The sequence below is a fragment of the Theobroma cacao genome, chromosome 1 (genome assembly GCF_000208745.1).
Source record: "Theobroma cacao cultivar B97-61/B2 chromosome 1, Criollo_cocoa_genome_V2, whole genome shotgun sequence".
NCBI classification, from domain to species: Eukaryota; Viridiplantae; Streptophyta; class Magnoliopsida; order Malvales; family Malvaceae; genus Theobroma; species Theobroma cacao.
Genome location: NC_030850.1, coordinates 31316645 through 31335157, shown reverse-complemented (window position 1 = coordinate 31335157; position 18513 = coordinate 31316645). Strand labels below are relative to the sequence as shown.

Below are 18513 nucleotides of genomic sequence, written 5' to 3'. Positions count from 1 at the left end.
ATCATTCGTTTATTCGTCACTCTTTCGATATAAAATTTGAACTTTTAAAAAAAGTGAAAAACATAACTAATAATTAAAAAGATAAAACGTCATTGCAAGTTAAAAATAATTTAAATCTTGATTTTTTTAATAAAATTTCATATAATATTTAAATATTAATATATAAATTATTTTTAATAAATTTACTTTAATTTGAAATCTTTAATTTCATTCCTTGAAAAGTAATAAAAAATTAATAAATTCATTAATATTGTTAATTACATAAATTTAATAAAATTTTATAAAAATTATATAAAAATAAAAATTTTTACTAAGCAAGTAATGTCACGTGACACGACTCTTCTCAAGATAGGACCGTCCATGGTCCTAATCCCTCCCTCTCTTGCGTTTGCAGGCTTGCAGCTGTTTCCATTCAATCTACAGCCAATAATTAATGAAAGGCTGGCTCCTGGCCGGCGGCAACCCGGCAATTTCTGGATTTTTTTAATAATATTTGCTTAAAATTAGGGAATATTTGCAATATAGAAAAGAAAAAGAATGGGTCAATTTTTCCATATAAAATTGATATATCAAACAACATATCACCTTGTTGCATCAAAAGGTTTCAAATTATGGAGTAAATCATCGTCTAATGAACTTTCGTTTCTCTCATTGGCCATGATAGGCGTGCCTAAATGTCATTGAGGTATTAGCATTGAAAAAAGGTTGGTCAAGCTATCTATAACTTTCCCTCATCTCAAAACGTCAACGGCCCCTTGCACCCAAATATTAAAATGAACAAAGAACAAAGTCAACCAACACAAAACGGAAGAGCAAGGGGGCCCCGTTAGACATGGCAAAATTCACCTCGCGAAGGAAGAAGAATACTTTTCCCATGACAAGTTGAGGTTGGTAGCAATAGCAGGGTCACCCACCGAAAATACAAACCAAGGGGGTCCTTTTGCAGATGCAATTGCCTTGCCGAGAAAAAAATACAAGTACTTTCTATGACAAGTTGATGAAATTGGAAGGCACGGTTATCCACTTGTTCATCCTTATCCTGAAAAAAGGGGAAGGTAACGTATTACCGTGATCTCATTTCCATTTTAATGCAAGGCCTTATAAACAATACGACTGTGATGCTCACAGGAGACGGGGTCGAAGTCAGATTTTCTTTTTGGATACATCGTGTACCGAGATTCTGTGACCCTAACGTGGGATAGCATTTCCACTATTCTCTGGCATGATTATGTTTGTCTCTTCAATCAAAAGTAGTGGATATCTGAAGAGTACGTTTGGTTTGCGAAATAGATAGAAATAGAATAAAATAATTATTACGTAGAAATAAAATGAAGTGATAATAAAATAAAATAAGTATTACGTAGTTTGGTATGATGAATGGAATAAAGTAAGAATAATTGTTGTGATTTATTACAGTGTTTGATTGGTAATAATAACTTTGGAATAAGAAAAGAATAGAAAATAAAAAGATAAAAAGATCTTTTATTATATATATAATTATTTATTTTTTAAATATTAATAATTTATAATCAATTAAAATATTAATAATTTAAATATCAATATTTTAATATAATTTAATTATTAATATTTTAATTAATAAATATTTTATTTATAATTTAATATTATTATGATTAAAATATTAATATTTTTTATTTTTTATTTATACTCATTAAAAATTTAATATAATAATAATTGAATAAATAAAACATTAATAATTTAAAATATTAATATTTTAATATTTTAATATTTTAATCATATTAATATTAATAATATTTAAATTATATATAAAATATTAATATTTTAAATTTTACAAATAATTTTTTCTTTTTTATTCTATTTTTTCTTTTTTCCTTTTTTCTTCTTCATGGGCCGGTAGCCGAAAAGGAGATCGGTGTAATAAAATGCCTATCTGGTGCACCATGTGGCCGGATCTGACCACTATAGTGCCATATCGGCACTTCCCCGCAGCTGGATCTGGTCATGGAGTGCCAGATCCAACCGTGGGATCTGGTCGGGAAGCACCAGATCCGGTGCTTCTCGCGACCAGATCTGGCCGTTGAGTGCCACATCTGGCTGGATCTCCGTTTGAATCTTGTCCGACCATATTCGACAGTGAAATCGCTGTCACCGTCGATGCAGTCGTTGTCGCCGCCATCAACGTCATCTTCGGTGTTGAGTGCCACTTAGAGATAGAATGAGAGAAGAAAGAACGTGAGAAGAGAGAAAAATAAGAAGGAATAATGACAATAAAAAAAATATTTATAGGTCTAGGGTTGTAATATTTTTAAATTATAATAGGTATTTTAGTTTTATCATATTTTAAAACTATTTTCTCAGTCATGGAATAGCAAAACCCATGAGAAAACTCGAGTATGGTTATGCTTGAGTTTTACCCTATTTTAAAAAATAGCTATTATTAGATAATAGTTACTCTTTGTACCAAAGCTGTACCAAACGGAGGTAAGCTATTCCCTTGGGAATAGATAGGGAATAGCTTATACCAAACTTTTGTAATTAAGTAATATAAAATGGACGTACCTCTCATCATTTTATTATTTTTTATTTAAGAAAAAATTTTAAAATTTATGTGCCAATAGTTAACTAACAACATCTTTGGTTCTTATTACCTAACTATTTCTGCATTTGATTAATGGGAATGATTATTATGAAAAATGACCATTTTTTGATTGGTAATAGCTATTCCACATTTGAGGGAATAGATAAAAAATCTTATGATACAAAATTACTTTTTATCAAATTTGGAAATTATTTTCTTATATAAGATGTAATTTGTATATTTTCACATTTTCTTTCTCTCTCTATACACCTCCCTCTCTCCTCTCTCTAAATTAAACTAATATTTTAATATAAATTATGAAAATTAATATTTTAAAATTACAAATTAAATTAAAATTTTAATTTTAATTTTTTAATATTTTAAAAATAAAGAATAATATAAAATAATGGTATTCATATTTAATTATAAATTATTAATATTTTAAATGAAATATAAATTATTAACATTCTAAAAATAAAATAAAATAAAAATAAATAACTATATTAAAATTTTAAATAATAATTTAATAGTAATTTTAATAAATGATTAAAAATAAATATTTTATATTAAAAATCAAATATTATAACAAATGACATTTTTATCTTTTTATCATCTATTCGTTTACTATTCAAAAGTTATTTTCACCAACTAAATGTTGAAATAAGTCATAATAGTCATTTTTATCTTATTTCATTTTACAAATTAAATTATATAATAATTATTATTTTATTTTATTTTCATAAAATAATTATTTTATTTTTTTTATTCCATTTCATGAATCAAACGCATTTTAATTATTCGAATACAACAGTTCATTTTTCTTAAGCGGTGGACGATATCCTTATTTCAGTTTGGGTCCTAAATACTATACGAAAAACCGGCTTGAAACTTATGGACTTGCCTTGGACCTAGCCAACCCTTTTACTTTTTGGGCCCAAGTTACAAAACTTTGGCCCATAAATTTAGCCTGCATCCAGAACAAATAACGAGCCCAGCCCAATATTGGGTTCAACCTTTCCAACTTTCCCTATCGACTGTTCTGCAAGCGATTAGGGCATTTATCCGGAAAAGCCCCGAATTAAACCCCGTTTTGCTCTTGGCCAAAAAAATATAAATATTTTGCTCGTCTCACTCACTGCTCTTTGCTTTTGATTAGAGCCAGAGCTAGGGGAAAAAATGGCGGAAATTAGTCAGGGCGAAGAAGTTCCTCCGAATATGACTTTATACATCAACAATCTCAACGAGAAGATCAAAATTGACCGTACTTATTTAAACTCTCCAAACAAGAAAAAAGAAAAAGGCTTACATTGGTTTTTTTTTTATTGATTTTTTTTCTTTTGAATGATGTGTGCAGAGTTGAAGAAATCATTGCACGCTGTGTTTTCACAATTTGGGAAGATACTGGATGTGTTAGCATTCAAGACGCTGAAACACAAAGGTCAAGCTTGGGTTATTTTCGAGGGTGTTAACTCCGCTACCAATGCTCTTAGGCGAATGCAGGGATTCCCCTTTTACGACAAGGAAATGGTATTTGTATTTTAAAAACTTTTGTATTTCTTTGCCTATGATTCGATAAATTTCAGTAATTTGAGTGTTTTTGTTTTTTGGGCTTATGTTCGTGTCTTTGTTTAGGTTGTTTTCTGTTTATTTTTTAACCAATATTTGTTGACTAGCCTTTTATTTTGGAGAACAATGGCTAAATTTTATAGAGTACCGTCATTAGTGGAGAATGCAACAATTGACTAAAGTTTCTTTTAATATGTCAAAATTGCATTTTTTTTCAGAAGAATTGTAAGGATATTCTGGAGATTGAGGTGGATTATTTTTATAAACAGTGTTCTATACTGCCACAAAGCATCATAAGTGTTGCTACTATTAAATAATGAAAATAATGTTTAATAATTTGCAGAGAATACAATACGCAAAGACTAAATCAGATATAATAGCAAAAGCAGATGGTACTTTTGTTCCCCGAGAGAAGCGAAAGAGGCATGAGGACAAGGGTACATTCCTCTGTCTCCCTCATCTTAGTTGAAGCTAATAGTTGAGCAAGTAATATTATTATTGTTGTTCTTGTATGCCATTTTTCTATATTTGTACATGCAATCAATATTTCTACTATTGTTGTTAGTAACATGTTTTTTCCTCTATTATTAATTGGATTTATGAGTCTTTTTGGACCCTTCTTCAAACATTGCATCACAGCCTATTGAGATATTACAAATCAATGTATTGACCATTGATTTATAATCATGGGATGCACCTTTAGATGCCTTATAAATTGTCTTAATTTCGAGGTAAATCTCATCCCTTCGGCTTTGTTCCTCTTCTCACTGTTATTTCCTTTTGCCCCACCATTGATCTGTTTAGATGTTCTCTGTCATTAGTTGGGTCCTCATCGTCACCATAAACTCATTTATTCAGTAGAAAGTACCTTTGGGTACATATAGGTGTGGTGGGGAAGTAAAACTCAGGATGGTTATGTTTTAGTGGTAAATGTTCTTTAACACTAAGCATGTGTATTGTTTCTTCTTTCTTTGACTTGTTGGTTTTTCTGACCTATCTGGCATACAATTTTATCTCTTTTGTAATTCTCTTTCTTTTTCTTCTCTTGAGGGATTTTATATTTGTTTAAATGTAGGAGGGAAAAAACGAAAAGAGCAACTTGATCCTAATCAAGCAGCAGCAGGTTTGAATCCAGCTTATCCGGGTGCTTATGGTGCAACACCTCCTGTAAGTGATGTAAAATATAGTATCTTAGTATGTGATTGTTCACGTCTTTGCTTTCTCTATGGAATCTGGTTGAAGTTAACCCTGCTTAATCTTGCAACTGTATCCTCAGTACAGATTGCTCAGAAGGCTATATTTTTCAGGCTTTGGCCGCATATATAACTTATGAACTGCTGAAATCCAGTTGGTGTAAACCTCATGCTGGTCAAAAGAGTTGGAGAGAGCATTTTTTATTAAATCTATATTGAATTTGTACTGCTTTGTGGTGTTGAAGAACTAGTTGTATATTTATTTTCTCTCAGGAAATTTGGATGCTAATTGAACTTGACCATTCATTATCATGCTACCTCTATGAGACTTGTGGTGGCCAAATTTATCAATGGTCAAGATTGGATACTTTAGAATTGTAAATGAAGAAACATTGTCCTTTGTTTGAGGGTCTTGTTGTTTATTTAGTTGAAATTAATATTTAATTACATCCTCTTGTCAAGAAGACAAAAAAGGTTAAAAATGTAGATGATCCTCATCATTTGCTTCCTTTCCTCCAAATGCTGCAGCTATCGCAAATACCCTATCTGGGCGCTAGACCAATTGTTCCAGAAGCTCCAGCACCACCAAATAACATTCTGTTTGTTCAGAATCTTCCTCATGATACAACCACGATGATGCTGCAAATGCTGTTCAACCAATACCCTGGTTTAAAGGACGTTAGGATGGTGGAAACAAAACCAGGTATAGCCTTTGTGGAGTATGAAAACGAGATGCAATCAACAGTGGCAATGCAGGCACTACAAGGTTTCAAGATACAGCAAAACCAGATGTTGATTACTTATGCAAAGAAGTAGATGGGAAGACCGAAAATGTCCAAGTCCTTTTTGTTGCTATCGACTTGAGAAAAAGGCCTTGTTTATGGATGGTCAATTAGATGCCCTCAAATCTAATAGCTATTTTGTGATATATTCTCTTGAACTAGAGCTTCAGAAGTGTTATTGTAGATTGTAGTCCAGATTTGTACCTTGTGCTACAATTTTTCCTTTTGTACTTTGTCTTTTTTTGAAAAAATTAGTTGATTTATGCTTACCTGCTTATTGCTTTGTGCTAATATGAGTAGAAACATTGAGGATGCTATTTGGTTTTAAAATTTTATGCCAAAGCAGATGCGTCAACTTCAGTGCTGTAGTTGCAGCAGCCCATGTATACTTTTGTCATGGTTCCCAATCAGAGAACTGAAGCTGCATTTGGGATTTTACTATTGCAACATTCTAATGAAATGTGATTGTTGGGATGTTAATATTTTAACGTTTGGTATATAATAAAAAAGTGTTGATAAAAATTTTGAAAAGTCTACCTTGCAGCTTTGGGTTCGGAAATATTTTATTAGGAATATGGTATTAATTTATAGAATTATTTGTGTATGAAAATTTATAGTTTAATACACTTACATTCTTTCTAATGTAAAATTTTAAGTTTTCAAACTTTACTTTTAAAATAATAAATAATAACATTGTACTTTAGTATTAATCATTTAAATTTTGAACTATGTGAAATTATTAAAAAATTTTTTGTAATAATGTCTAAAACTATTAAAACTAATTATTTTGAATTAATTACTGTCAATTACGTGGAACCATAATGTTACCTACTTTTTTATGGTTTATTTTATTTGCCCCTGAATGCAACTTCCCTGTTTGTAAGTTTGTTGAATTAATGCAAAAATTTCAACACAAAAGAATTATTAAAAACATTATCCAAAGAGTTGTCTGATTTTTTTGCTCATTTTTTACAACATTAATCTTGACTTTGTCACCAAATTTCATTGGCTAATGACTTTTTATTTTTGAAATAAATAACAAATGCTTTTAGTAATATTATTAGTATGTAAATAGTTATTCTTTTTCTATTTTATTCCCTTTGAATGACTATTCTATTCTTTCCAGTTAACCAAGCATGCTACTACAAGTATATATATATCAATGGTGTAGATGCTTGATCTTGACAAACTTATTATTTCCTTAAAACTTGTCTTATAGAATGAAAACAAGCATAAAACAGTTATACCTGTGAACAACAGTAACCTGAAACAAGTGATAAGGTTTACAGATTAATTTCACCGGTGGGATGTTTTAGAAAGTCAGATATGGAGTTAGTTAAAAGGTGGTGTGAAATGTGATGCCCACCTATTAAAATCCAATCTCAATACCCAACGGGACCTGAATTCATGGTTATTAAATAAGCATCAATTACCACTTGTTATTGCCCATCATCATTCACTTCAAACTTTGCAGAAAGACTAAATTAGTACATTGATGGGTTGAATTAATTGTGCTTTCTGCAGTTTAGCAAGCAGCGAGTAAAAATACCGCCACTGCTGAGCAACAAGATGACTGGAAGTAAAGCAAGACCCTAACTCAAACTAATCTCAAGCAAAATAACCTTAGAGGTCACTACGTCCTTACTGCTAGTCAACTATACTCTCTCTAGTTCAGTGTTGTGTTTGTCCAGTTGGTCTGTCAAATCCTTACGCCATCCCTGGATCAGTCTCTCTTGATTGTTGATGATCTCAGACTTTACCTTCAATTCTTCTTCCATTGTCGCAATTTCCTATTAGTACAAGAAACACATCAAATAAGGGTTCTTTGGATTGGAGTTGGGTAAGCATATAAACAGCATCTATGGTAAAAGTTGGATGGATTTACTTTTCTGAGCATTTCAGCCCTGGTTGGCTGATCCTCACGCTGCAGGCCAATGAAGTATAACTGTAGCTTCTTGGCAGCCTCCATGAAGTCTCTAGCATGTCTCTCTACATCAACTACAGTATATTGCAAATATAAACACCATTCAGCACATACGAATTCGATCCAAAAAGGTTAAAATTACTTAATTTTGAGGTTAACTTAAGCTAGGGATAGTAATTTGAATGTCAAGCGCATATTAATTTGTAACTTGAGGAATGTGGAAACAAGCATCTGAAATTTAGTAACTTTGAAGCTTCAATTTAGGCAGTAATGAATGCATTAAGTCATCTACCAAAAAAAGAGTAAACTAGAAAGGAATTCAACAGTGAAAAAGAAAAAGTGCACGCGACTGCAATTGCCCCTACTCCCTTCAAATTGCCTTTATCTTCTTTATCACTATAAAAAGAAAACTACAACTCGAGACTTATGGTCATCTGTATTTCATTTTTCATTAATTAATTAATTTGTGTTTAAGGATTTATCGATCACAAGGGCGCTGTTCAAGCGTCCCCATTGTTTATCTTAGATTCCAGAACTAAGTATCTAACTATAGGCAACGCTTTGGAAAGAAAATGGAAATGGTTACTGACTCTGATGAGAAGGGTGGGGAGAACGGTCGATAGCCTGAAGCTCTCTGGCCGGCAAGCATGGCAACAAAGCCGTCTCCAGCGCCACCACCCACGAAATCATGTCTTCTCTCGAACTCTGGGCCGACTGAATCTGCGGATCCAACTGAAGCTCTCGCCTTTCACTACTCATGCCTGCTTCACAAATTTCACTCTCCCCTCAGCAACAACCAATTCAAGGGTTTTAACTTTTTCCTTCCTTCCTTTCTCTTTTTGTTCTTGTGGGTGTACAGACAAAGGGTTCAACCTTTTCAATTTTCCTGGATCTGCAATTCTCAACGGGCTTTCCCTTGTGAACCCAGGGGATTCGGCCCGATATCTACTTAGGGTGCTTGACACTGTTTATTCATTTATTATTCTAAACGTAAGCGACGACGTAGGGAGCATGGATTTTTTCAAATTTTGGGTTAGTCAAAAAACTTCCACGAGACGCCCCAGTATCGTGCTCGGAAATCTGCTACTAAAACGACAGAGTTTTGAACCACAATTTCCATCCTATAAAATGGTAACCCTCCATTTCTTCCGACAATCTGAAAAACCGAGTTCTCCCTCTCTCTCTCTCTGCTTATAAAGAAGCAAAAATATGGCAAGTAAGCTCAAAGTAGACCAGCTCCGAATCGAGCTCGCCAAGCGTGGGCTTGACACCAACGGAACCAAGCCCTTTCTGGTCGCCCAATCTCTCTTTCTATTCACTTGTCTGCCCGTTACTTTACAACACTTCAATAGCACATTTCTTACTTTTTCCTTAATTTTGAGTTGTTAACAGGTGCAGAGACTGGAGGAAGCTTTGCTTAAAGAGAAGAAGAAAGAAGAGGAAAATAAAGAAAATGATGCTAATAATGCAATTGAAAATAACAAGAAAAGAAGAGGGAGCGAGTCTAATCATAATAATAATGATGATGAAGATTCAAAAAAAATCAAGGCCGTTGAGGAGTTTCGGGAAATGAATGTTAAGCAATTACGGGAGCAAGCTACTCTTCGAGGTCTCTCCACTGTTGGGACCAGAAAAGAACTTATTGAGAGGCTTTGCGAAGATGCAGAGAAAAATTCTCTTGACGGTAACAATTAGTATTTTTAATTTTGTTCGTTAGTTCCATTAATAAAAGAATAAAGCAAGTTTGTTTTTTGTTTTGTGTTGACAGAGGTATTTAAAGAAGAAGAAGAAAAAGAGAAAGACAGTGGCAAGGAGGAGAAAATTGTTACGGCGACAAAGAAGGGTGCGGCAGTTCTTGACCAAGGGATTCCAGATCATATAAAGGCTCATTATCATGTTTTACAACAGGCTAGTCTTGCAGTTTAGATTCCGTTTTCGAGCCTGTCAGTTTGGAAATATTTTGCCTGCCTGGTTTTATTTTATTTTATTTTTGAAAAAAAGAATTTATTTTAATTTCTATGATGCAGGGTGATAATATCTATGATGCCATGTTAAATCAGACGAATGTTGGGCATAACAATAACAAGTTCTATGTGATCCAACTTCTAGGTTATTTCTCAATTCTCATTTCTCAGTTATTATAATGCTGTTACACATGTTGTTGCAGTACTAATTTTCAAATTTATTGCTTTAAGCATCTTTTGATGACATTATAGATTATAATTTAATAATTAGTCAGAAAGAAAGAGAATACTAAGAGGGCTTAGGCTCATCTAAAATCTATAGCGACATCTTCATGTTTTTGGTTGGGGGTGTTGGGGTCTGTGTGGTGGTGGTGTGTGCTAGTTTTTCTAAGATCATGATTTCCTTATTAAGTATTTTCTTGCAGAATCTGATGATTGGAAGACATACATGGTATATAATAGATGGGGTAGAGTTGGTGTAAAGGGTCAAACTAAATTACACGGCCCCTTTACATCACAACAAGCTGCAATTGTTGAGTTTGAATCAAAGTTCTTTAACAAGACCAATAACTATTGGTCCAACAGAAAAGACTTTGTCTGTTACCCAAGGTGCTATGCCTGGCTGGAAATGGACTATGATGAAAAAGAAAAAGAATCTGATGTGAGTTGTTTTGACCCACAAATAGATGATTTGCTGGCTCCTGCACCTCCTCCCTCTATCTCCCCCTTCCTAATTTAGCTGAATGCTTAAGAAGCCAGATTTTTGCTTGCCCTAAAATTGTGTTTTAGAAAATGAGGGGAATGGGAGAGGAGGGCATCCTATATCCTACCTTTTATATGGAGTCTTGGATGCCTAATGGAAACTTCTGAATTCTCATTAATTATGTTCAGCTCGAAGAAAAGACAGGCTCTTCCGTTGGTGCTCAATTGCGAGAGACAAAGCTTGAACAACGCATTGCTAAATTTATCTCTCTTATATGCAATATCAGCATGATGAAGCAACAAATGATGGAAATAGGTTAGTTAGCTAATCATTGTTATCTAAAGTATCCAAAAGCATGACGGATGTTTCATTGGATTTTTAAGCCACATTTGTTTCCATTGCTTTTCCGATGCCTTATAAATTCCTCTTGATTTAAATCCTTGTGCTGCTGCTATTATTTCATATAAATGTTTTGGCTGTCTTTCAGGATACAATGCTGACAAGTTGCCACTTGGTAAGCTAAGCAAATCAACAATTTTAAGGGTAATTTTCGAGACATGTACAGACCATTCTCTTTGAAACCTTTTTGTTTAGTTAGAAAGTATAAAAGATTGTGGAAGGAAAAAAGTATTCCACTTTGGTGATTATTTGCTTGCAAGGCATACTTTTTAAACTATTTTAAATACTTGAAGGTCTAGTTTGGTCGTTGAATCATTGTAGGTATAAGTTATATGCTTTGGTGCCACAGCTCTCAGTGCTTTGAATTTAGAAATGACTTCTTTTCCTCTGCCCTTAATTCTACTTTTCGAGTTGAGTGGCCATTTTCCATCCATTATGGTCCCCTACCTCCTGCTGTGCATTGTTCTTGGAATGGTTTCTTAGCATTGATCTTATTATAGGGAATGTCTTGGTTCCACACTGCTTCTGCATGCTTGTCTTTCTAAAGCTTGCATTAACTATCAATATTAGCATGTACTGATATACACGAGTGCCTTTGTTTGATTGTAGAGTTTACCTAAAATAACAAATTAATTAATAATTGGATATGTTCAGGGCTATGATGTCTTGAAAAGAATTGCTGATGTGATTGGCCAATCAAACAGGAGCAAACTTGAGCAATTAAGCTCGTAAGAACCTTTTTAAGCTTTTATTACAGATATATAACAGTAGCTTTATATTCAAAACGGCATGTCATGTCAATTAAAACTTTCTAACGTTTTGAAGAAATGTGGAATTTATATTCTTGATTCTTGGTTAATTTCTTTTTCATTTTAATCACAGGGAATTCTACACTGTGATTCCACATGATTTTGGATTTAAAAAAATGCGTGAGTCTTCTCTTTCTCTGTCTGTCTCTTGCCATACATGATATTACAACTAACATGGAAATATAAACTGTTGCAGGTGATTTTGTCATTGACACGCCTCAAAAGTTGAAAAAGAAGTTGGAAATGGTGATTCATTAAATTTTAGTTTTAAAATATGATTTCTTTCTGCTATCTTGGTAGAAGGGTTCTCTTGTATCTAGCCAGCCTATATATATATATATTTTTAATTACTCTCCTGACAACCTCAGTGAATTCATCCTGCAGCTTTTAATAACATTGACTATTTGTTTATGTGAGCCTTTTACATGTTGGTGCCAATTTTCATAGTTGCTTTCTTTTAGAAGGAGCATTCTCAGTTCCTTTTATGTAATTGAAGGTTGAAGCCCTGGGAGAAATAGAGGTTGCAACGAAATTATTAATGGACGACACTATGATGGAGGTATTCCTTATAAGCTGTGCTGTACCTTTTCTACAACCTTCTCCTCCCTTTAATCTCCTTTCTGGTTTCATCCATTAAATAAGTTGAACAGTAAATTGGTTTTTTAAACAACTAGAAGTGCTTGCATGACTAACAAGGACTGCATAGCGACCATGCTTGTATTTTGCTTGTAAATTTATAAGATGTTTGTCTTTATGTGCATCATATGTGAGTGCCTCAAGAGCAAGGTGAGTTTGCTGTAGAGCTTATTTTGCATTCGTTAGAGCTGTAATTGTATGACCTGTAAAGCATTTGGACTTCTGCTATATTCTTTGTATCTGTTTAAAGTCTACTTTTCAACTGTTCTCATTCTTTCTTCTTAAGCTGACTGCTAAAAATTTATGCATCTTTGATTGTTTTGGTCTATAGTGAGCTTAATTTATGGAAAAGTCAATTTTAGTACCCAAATTTCTTCCTTTCTTACTTCTTTTGCTATATTAATGTGTCCATATATATATATATATATATATATATATATATATATATATATATCTATCTATCTATCTTGAGATGCTTATGCTTTTTTCCTGTTCTTTCTCAATGGGTTATGCATGCACTGCTTTTCTGTTCTAATTTAAGTTTGTGCCGTTGTTGCAGGAAGATCCTTTACATTATCATTACCAGCAGCTTCATTGTGAACTGATTCCACTGGACGATGACTCTGAGGAATTTGCTATGGTATTTGTTAGTCTATGTAGCATTAGAATTTAGAAGTTTTAAACATAAAAACTTAAGCAACTTGAAACTTTTTATTTCTTTTTTTGAGGCCTTCTTTGAATTTTGACAAAAACATGTAATTTACAGATTAGTTTTGCAATTTCCTTACATTTTTAGCCATGCATTTTGGTAGCTAGCCTTCTTACATTTTCTCTATTCATTTTTAATTCCCCTGCTCAGATTGCAAAGTATTCTCGGAACACTCATGCAAAGACACATTCACAGTATACTGTTGATATTGTTCAAATATTCAAGGTGGCAAGAGAAGGTGAAATTGAATGCTTTAAAAAGGTGCCACTCCCATGAATATGTTTTGTATTTAAAATTTAATATTTCCCTGTTGCTTTTCTAAAAAAAAAAAAAAAATTTCCCTGTTAAGTGTAGAATGTCCTTTTACCTAGCTCTTTATGTTGGTCTATCTTAATGGCTTCTTACTTTTTTGAGCAGTTCTCTGCAACCAAAAATAGAATGCTTTTGTGGCATGGTTCCCGGCTTACTAACTGGACTGGCATTCTGTCCCAAGGTCTGTCCTTTTCTCTCTTGTTTCTGAATGTAGTTAAGTATGTATAGATTTGTTGGCAGGATGTGTTTCCTTTTCTCTGCTGTTTCTGGACCTTGGGATTGGCATTCTGTCCCAGGGCCTTTCCTTTTCTCTCTTGTTTATGCATGTAGTCAAGAATGTATGAGTGGGAATGTGAGGTTGTTTGTCAATAACCACTATCTGACCGCACCTTGTTCTTAACATCTGCCAGGTTTGCGCATAGCTCCACCTGAAGCACCTGTAACAGGTTACATGTTTGGAAAGGGGGTTTACTTTGCTGATATGTTCTCCAAAAGTGCAAATTATTGCTACACTAGTTCTTCCTTTACAACTGGGGTGCTGCTTCTATGTGAGGTTGTTTTTAATTCGGTTCAAATGATAATTTGGTAATACAGTGGAACATGGTTCTACCATCAAATGTGTTAATATTGTGTCAACTTTAAGGATTTATAGCAGACATTGCAATCTGAGTATTTCTTTATATCAGACATTGCAAACTGAATATTCTTTGTATCAGTGGTTCAAACTGGTTAATTCTCAATGGACTGAAATTGAAAGGTTCCAATCATTGATCTCACTACTTTGATGTTTTGCATATGAATTTTCTTGGAACTATTGAAATTGACTGCTTGCTAGTCATGTGTGCATGTCTTGGTGCTTCCATATATTATTTTTTTCTTGTCTTTCTTGTGGTTTAGTATTCTTACAAGTAATTAATGATTTACCTCTTAGGTTGCACTGGGTGACATGGCTGAGCTTCTACAAGCTAAAAGTGATGCCGATAAGCTGCCAGATGGGAAGTTGAGGTTTGTAAAATTCTACGTGAACGACTAAGAGCTTATAAGCAACCTGGCAATCTATTTGTTTCCAAACCCACAGCTAGATACAGCGAGGAGTGTTTTCTTGCCACATATGTTTTGAATCTACTGTTTATCTAGTACCATTTGGTGGCAACATATAAATGTTAGTTCTACTCTACTCTCTTTAGCAGCATGTTAATTGATGTGAAGTTAATTTTGTATTGCAGTACAAAAGGTGTTGGTGCAACTGCACCAGATCCCTCTGAAGCCCAGACACTTGATGATGGTGTCATAGTTCCCCTTGGAAAGCCAAAGGAGCAAAACCGTGAGGTATCATGAAGAATTTTTATTCCAGGAAATTAACCATTTAATTTGAAACTGTACTCAAAACTTGTGTTTGCTTTATACATTGGAATTCTTGTTGCAGGGTGCTTTATGGTACAATGAATACATAGTCTACAATGTGGATCAGATTAGGATGCGTTACTTGGTTCAAGTTAATTTCAAATACACCAAGTAGTTATTTACTTGCTCATATTTGTTCTATCACCATTTTGTGCTGCGGTTCTTAAACTTTCTCTTATCTTGTAATTTCATGAAATTATATTTCCTCCTATCTGTCAACCCCTTTTGGATACCAGGCAGGGGATTTGTCCAGCTGTAGTGCTCTAATTTCATACATTTTTAACTTAATGAATCTAATCCCTTCTTTCTTTTAGAAATTTAAATATAGGAGATGTAATTTACGTTCATTACTTCATAGAAAAGAAAACCTGAACCCAAAATTTAATCGCTGGCTTGATCTAATGCTTTTGCCTGCTTTATCTATTCAACTAAGTACCCTCTTGGTGACGGACTTTAATCGATGAAGCCCATGCATTTGTATGGGTAAATATGTAAACACACGTGACGTTCTGAGGAGAAAAATCTGTCTTTGGATCATGGCATGAACAAGAGTCAACTGAAAATCAATCATAGGCTATGATAATATCACGCGTCGGCCAATTTGTTTTCTTGCTGTTCCTGTGTTCTTGAAGGAAAAGTCAAATATATGCATCAAAGCATGGTGGACGTTGGCTTGTTGGAAGTCGGAAGCATGAGTAAGCGTTTGAAAACGTGTGAAGGAAATTTGAGTGTATGACCGAATAAGGCATTTACTACAAAACCACGAAAAAAAAATTGCAGGAGCACGATGCACACGCTAGCATTTATTTCTCTAGATTTTGATGATGACTTCATCGCAGAATCTATGTTCTTCTTCCACATGGCAGAAGCGGTGATTTAAGGGTGACACCACTTCAGTTCAGGTACATATATATATTTAAAAAAAGGCACGTTCAACTCTGCTCTCGATCTTACCATTTTTTTTTTAATACAGAGCTTCTGAGCTCGTGTAAGCCTTTGCGGCTTCCTGTCTTCTGAGACAGGAACTTGACCCTTGAGCTTAACAACACTGTCTGTCTACTAACAGCTGCTGAGTTTAACTTCATTCAGGATTAGTGTTGAAAAAGAATGGGATGGGATGGGATGGATAACAGCTTTTAGGGAAATTTTTCAGAAAGAAATTGTGAAATTAGCTTGGTGTTTACTCGTTCGATTATTATTGTATGGGATCATTATTACAATTCCGAGTTTGATATTTGCACACGTTTGCTCCATCCTTAAAGTTTGCATGATTTGATAATATGGTTCATTTTGCAACCATATTGCTTTGCTTGCATGCATTAAATCCCTATCATCAGGGTGTTAGAAATTCTATCGAGTCGTTTAAGCTATGGAAAAAAGGCCATAAACTTGGCGGGGGTGAAAGCTGGTGCCTACTCTATTAATAGGGAATCATATCAACCTAGGGAGGCCCCCTTCCCTGTTAGGAAACGCCCTTTTCTCTCTCTCTCACATACCCACACTCAAAAGCTTGCACGTTTGCAGCCAACACGGCAACACGCAAAGCCTAGCTGCACTCTTACATTATTCTCCTCTGCCTCTTGCGCCAACAGGTTCTTCCCCAAAGAGAAACTCAATTTAAAAAAAGGAGGGAGGTGGCCTACCCACCAAATGGCCCCATAATCCCAGACATGGTGGTGGGACCCGATGTCATGGCACGAGATTCTTGATCCAAAGGCTAGCAATGGTAGGGAGGGAGGTAAACTTTTTTGATTGCTGGTGGGATAGGTTTTTAGAGTCTTTTCTGCTTGTCAGTCTGTGCCTCGGATCCTGCAAGGGAACAAACACATTGGTGGTGGCATGGGTTTTGTGAAATTAAGGCAGACAGTGCCCGCTTGGTCTTCCTTAGCTATCTCTACTTTGAATTTCTTTGCGTATCACCATGATTGCATGGCATGGCTTTTGCCTTTCTCCTTGCCAGAGATTTTCCTCCACTCCCCTCCCCTCCAGCCCCAATCCCTCAACGCTATCAATTTCACTCATTGCTCCCTCCCTTTCTTATTGGAATTATTACAAATAAAATAAAAAAAGAAGCCTGCTCCGTCCCTCTCCGTTTCTCTCTCTTGCACTTATAAATACTTGACCTTCTTCATTCATCTCTTACACTCACACATCTCTACTCAAACACGTTTTCGAACTCGTTCATGGTTTCAGCTACCGGGTGAGTAGCTCCTTGTTGGAGAAGCAGGGCACGTGCAAAATTGCCAATCCATTTTGGCTTCTCAAATGCCATGTCTCGCGTTCTGCACGTGCTCCCCTTCTCCAACACGGGTTCCTCGCCCTATCTTCTTTATCTCTTTTCTACTACCTCGTTTGCAAGCTCTCTAATGCATGAATAATTTGTAAGTAATGTAGTTGCAGATAATATACATTAATTTCTTCCCATTTTCTCATCATATTCTACTCTCTCTCTCTTTCTTTCTTTTTTCTTCCCTTTCTCTTTATTTTTCCAGTACATATTCGAGCTTATTCACTATGCTAATTAATCCATTGGAAAAAGGTAATTAAGGCGCAATTGCAGGAATATAGTCTCCTCCTCCTCCCCACTTAATAGATAAAGGAAGAGAGATCGGCAACATTGGTGCTCTGGGGTTTTAATTCAGGGGAGGGCTCTGCCCATGATGCATGACGTACACTCCTTTAGATTGCTGCTTTCATATCCAAGTTCAGAAAACTCCATCCACACCTTTTATGGCTGGCGATTCCAACCTAACCTACGCAATTAAACAGGCAGCCCAGTTACCATGCACGATGATCAGCTTTATAATTACAATCTACTTCATGTAACTTTTTCATGTCCTGAGAAAAGTTCATGTAACTTTTCAGCTGATGCTGCCCTGCTGGTTTTGTTACAGTCAATCATACTACAATTATTGATATCTTAATAACCAAACTTTCATGCTTTGCTTTTACAAACAAGCTGATCATGCTCCGTCGCTTAACCAAAATAAGTAGTAGTAGCAGTAAAGGATAAAAATTTATAAGTTAGCTTAAATTTTTAAAATTAAAGTAAAAAAAAAAATCTTAGTGTGTACTAAACTTGTTCAAGAGCCAGGAAACACGAATTATATGACGGCGAAACGGAAGGTGCCTTTGATTTATGAGGTGGCAATAATAATTTTAAAGAGCGTGCCTTGGAAGGAAAATATTGCATATAGCAATGTTAAGATTTGGAAATTTCATTATTAGATGTCACGTACAATTATTATTTCAATTTGAGTTATCAAACGGAATATTTCTCCACATTAAAGTAAAAGTTATATATACTGTTCACAATTTTCAAATGGTTTTATAAAATAGATCATTACATATTTAAAATATAAAACCAAATTCAATTCCATTTAGAGACTTGAATAGTTAAAATGTACTGTCAATTTAAATATAATTAATTTGCTCTGTATGAAAATAAAATTTTGTATTCTGATATAAGAAATCCCATGTTTGCTTGGTGGCCCACTTTTGGATTTTTAGCCCAAATTTTATATCCACCAACTCGTCCTCGTTTAAAGTTTAAAC

At 34.4% G+C, this 18513-nt stretch overlaps 3 protein-coding genes across 3 annotated transcripts; 2 read left to right on the top strand and 1 right to left on the bottom strand.

The window, feature by feature from the left end:
* Positions 3609-6484, top strand: LOC18613579 (U1 small nuclear ribonucleoprotein A). The gene is made up of 5 exons (XM_018115706.1): positions 3609-3818; positions 3912-4084; positions 4467-4560; positions 5199-5290; positions 5845-6484. Exons 1-5 carry the CDS (start codon positions 3734-3736, stop codon positions 6130-6132), a joined length of 732 nt encoding a protein of 243 aa, XP_017971195.1. The 5' UTR covers positions 3609-3733; the 3' UTR covers positions 6133-6484.
* On the bottom strand, positions 7507-8950 carry LOC18613578 (mediator of RNA polymerase II transcription subunit 28). Its single transcript, XM_007050893.2, has 3 exons — positions 8613-8950; positions 7984-8096; positions 7507-7888 (listed from the first exon to the last, which is right to left on the bottom strand). Exons 1-3 carry the CDS (start codon positions 8779-8781, stop codon positions 7754-7756), a joined length of 417 nt encoding a protein of 138 aa, XP_007050955.2. The 5' UTR covers positions 8782-8950; the 3' UTR covers positions 7507-7753.
* Positions 9165-15275, top strand: LOC18613577 (poly [ADP-ribose] polymerase 2). Its single transcript, XM_018114179.1, has 18 exons — positions 9165-9315; positions 9415-9706; positions 9791-9930; positions 10050-10131; positions 10412-10647; positions 10878-11004; positions 11177-11232; positions 11743-11816; positions 11971-12017; positions 12094-12143; positions 12394-12456; positions 13093-13173; positions 13393-13503; positions 13660-13735; positions 13965-14107; positions 14486-14559; positions 14781-14883; positions 14981-15275. Exons 1-18 carry the CDS (start codon positions 9232-9234, stop codon positions 15071-15073), a joined length of 1932 nt encoding a protein of 643 aa, XP_017969668.1. The 5' UTR covers positions 9165-9231; the 3' UTR covers positions 15074-15275.

Excerpts from the sequence above, each read along its gene's own strand:
- LOC18613579 (XM_018115706.1), top strand. The coding sequence starts at position 3,734 with ATGGCGGAAATTAGTCAGGGCGAAGAAGTTCCTCCGAATATGACTTTA. Across the intron at positions 4,561-5,198 it reads AAAGAGGCATGAGGACAAGG|GAGGGAAAAAACGAAAAGAG; the intron begins GTACATTCCTCT and ends GTTTAAATGTAG. Across the intron at positions 5,291-5,844 it reads CTTATGGTGCAACACCTCCT|CTATCGCAAATACCCTATCT; the intron begins GTAAGTGATGTA and ends CAAATGCTGCAG.
- LOC18613578 (XM_007050893.2), bottom strand. The coding sequence starts at position 8,781 with ATGAGTAGTGAAAGGCGAGAGCTTCAGTTGGATCCGCAGATTCAGTCG. Across the intron at positions 8,097-8,612 it reads TCCCCACCCTTCTCATCAGA|TTGATGTAGAGAGACATGCT; the intron begins GTCAGTAACCAT and ends AATATACTGTAG. Across the intron at positions 7,889-7,983 it reads GGGCTGAAATGCTCAGAAAA|GAAATTGCGACAATGGAAGA; the intron begins GTAAATCCATCC and ends TTGTACTAATAG.
- LOC18613577 (XM_018114179.1), top strand. The coding sequence starts at position 9,232 with ATGGCAAGTAAGCTCAAAGTAGACCAGCTCCGAATCGAGCTCGCCAAG. Across the intron at positions 10,132-10,411 it reads CTATGTGATCCAACTTCTAG|AATCTGATGATTGGAAGACA; the intron begins GTTATTTCTCAA and ends ATTTTCTTGCAG. Across the intron at positions 14,108-14,485 it reads GGGTGCTGCTTCTATGTGAG|GTTGCACTGGGTGACATGGC; the intron begins GTTGTTTTTAAT and ends TTTACCTCTTAG.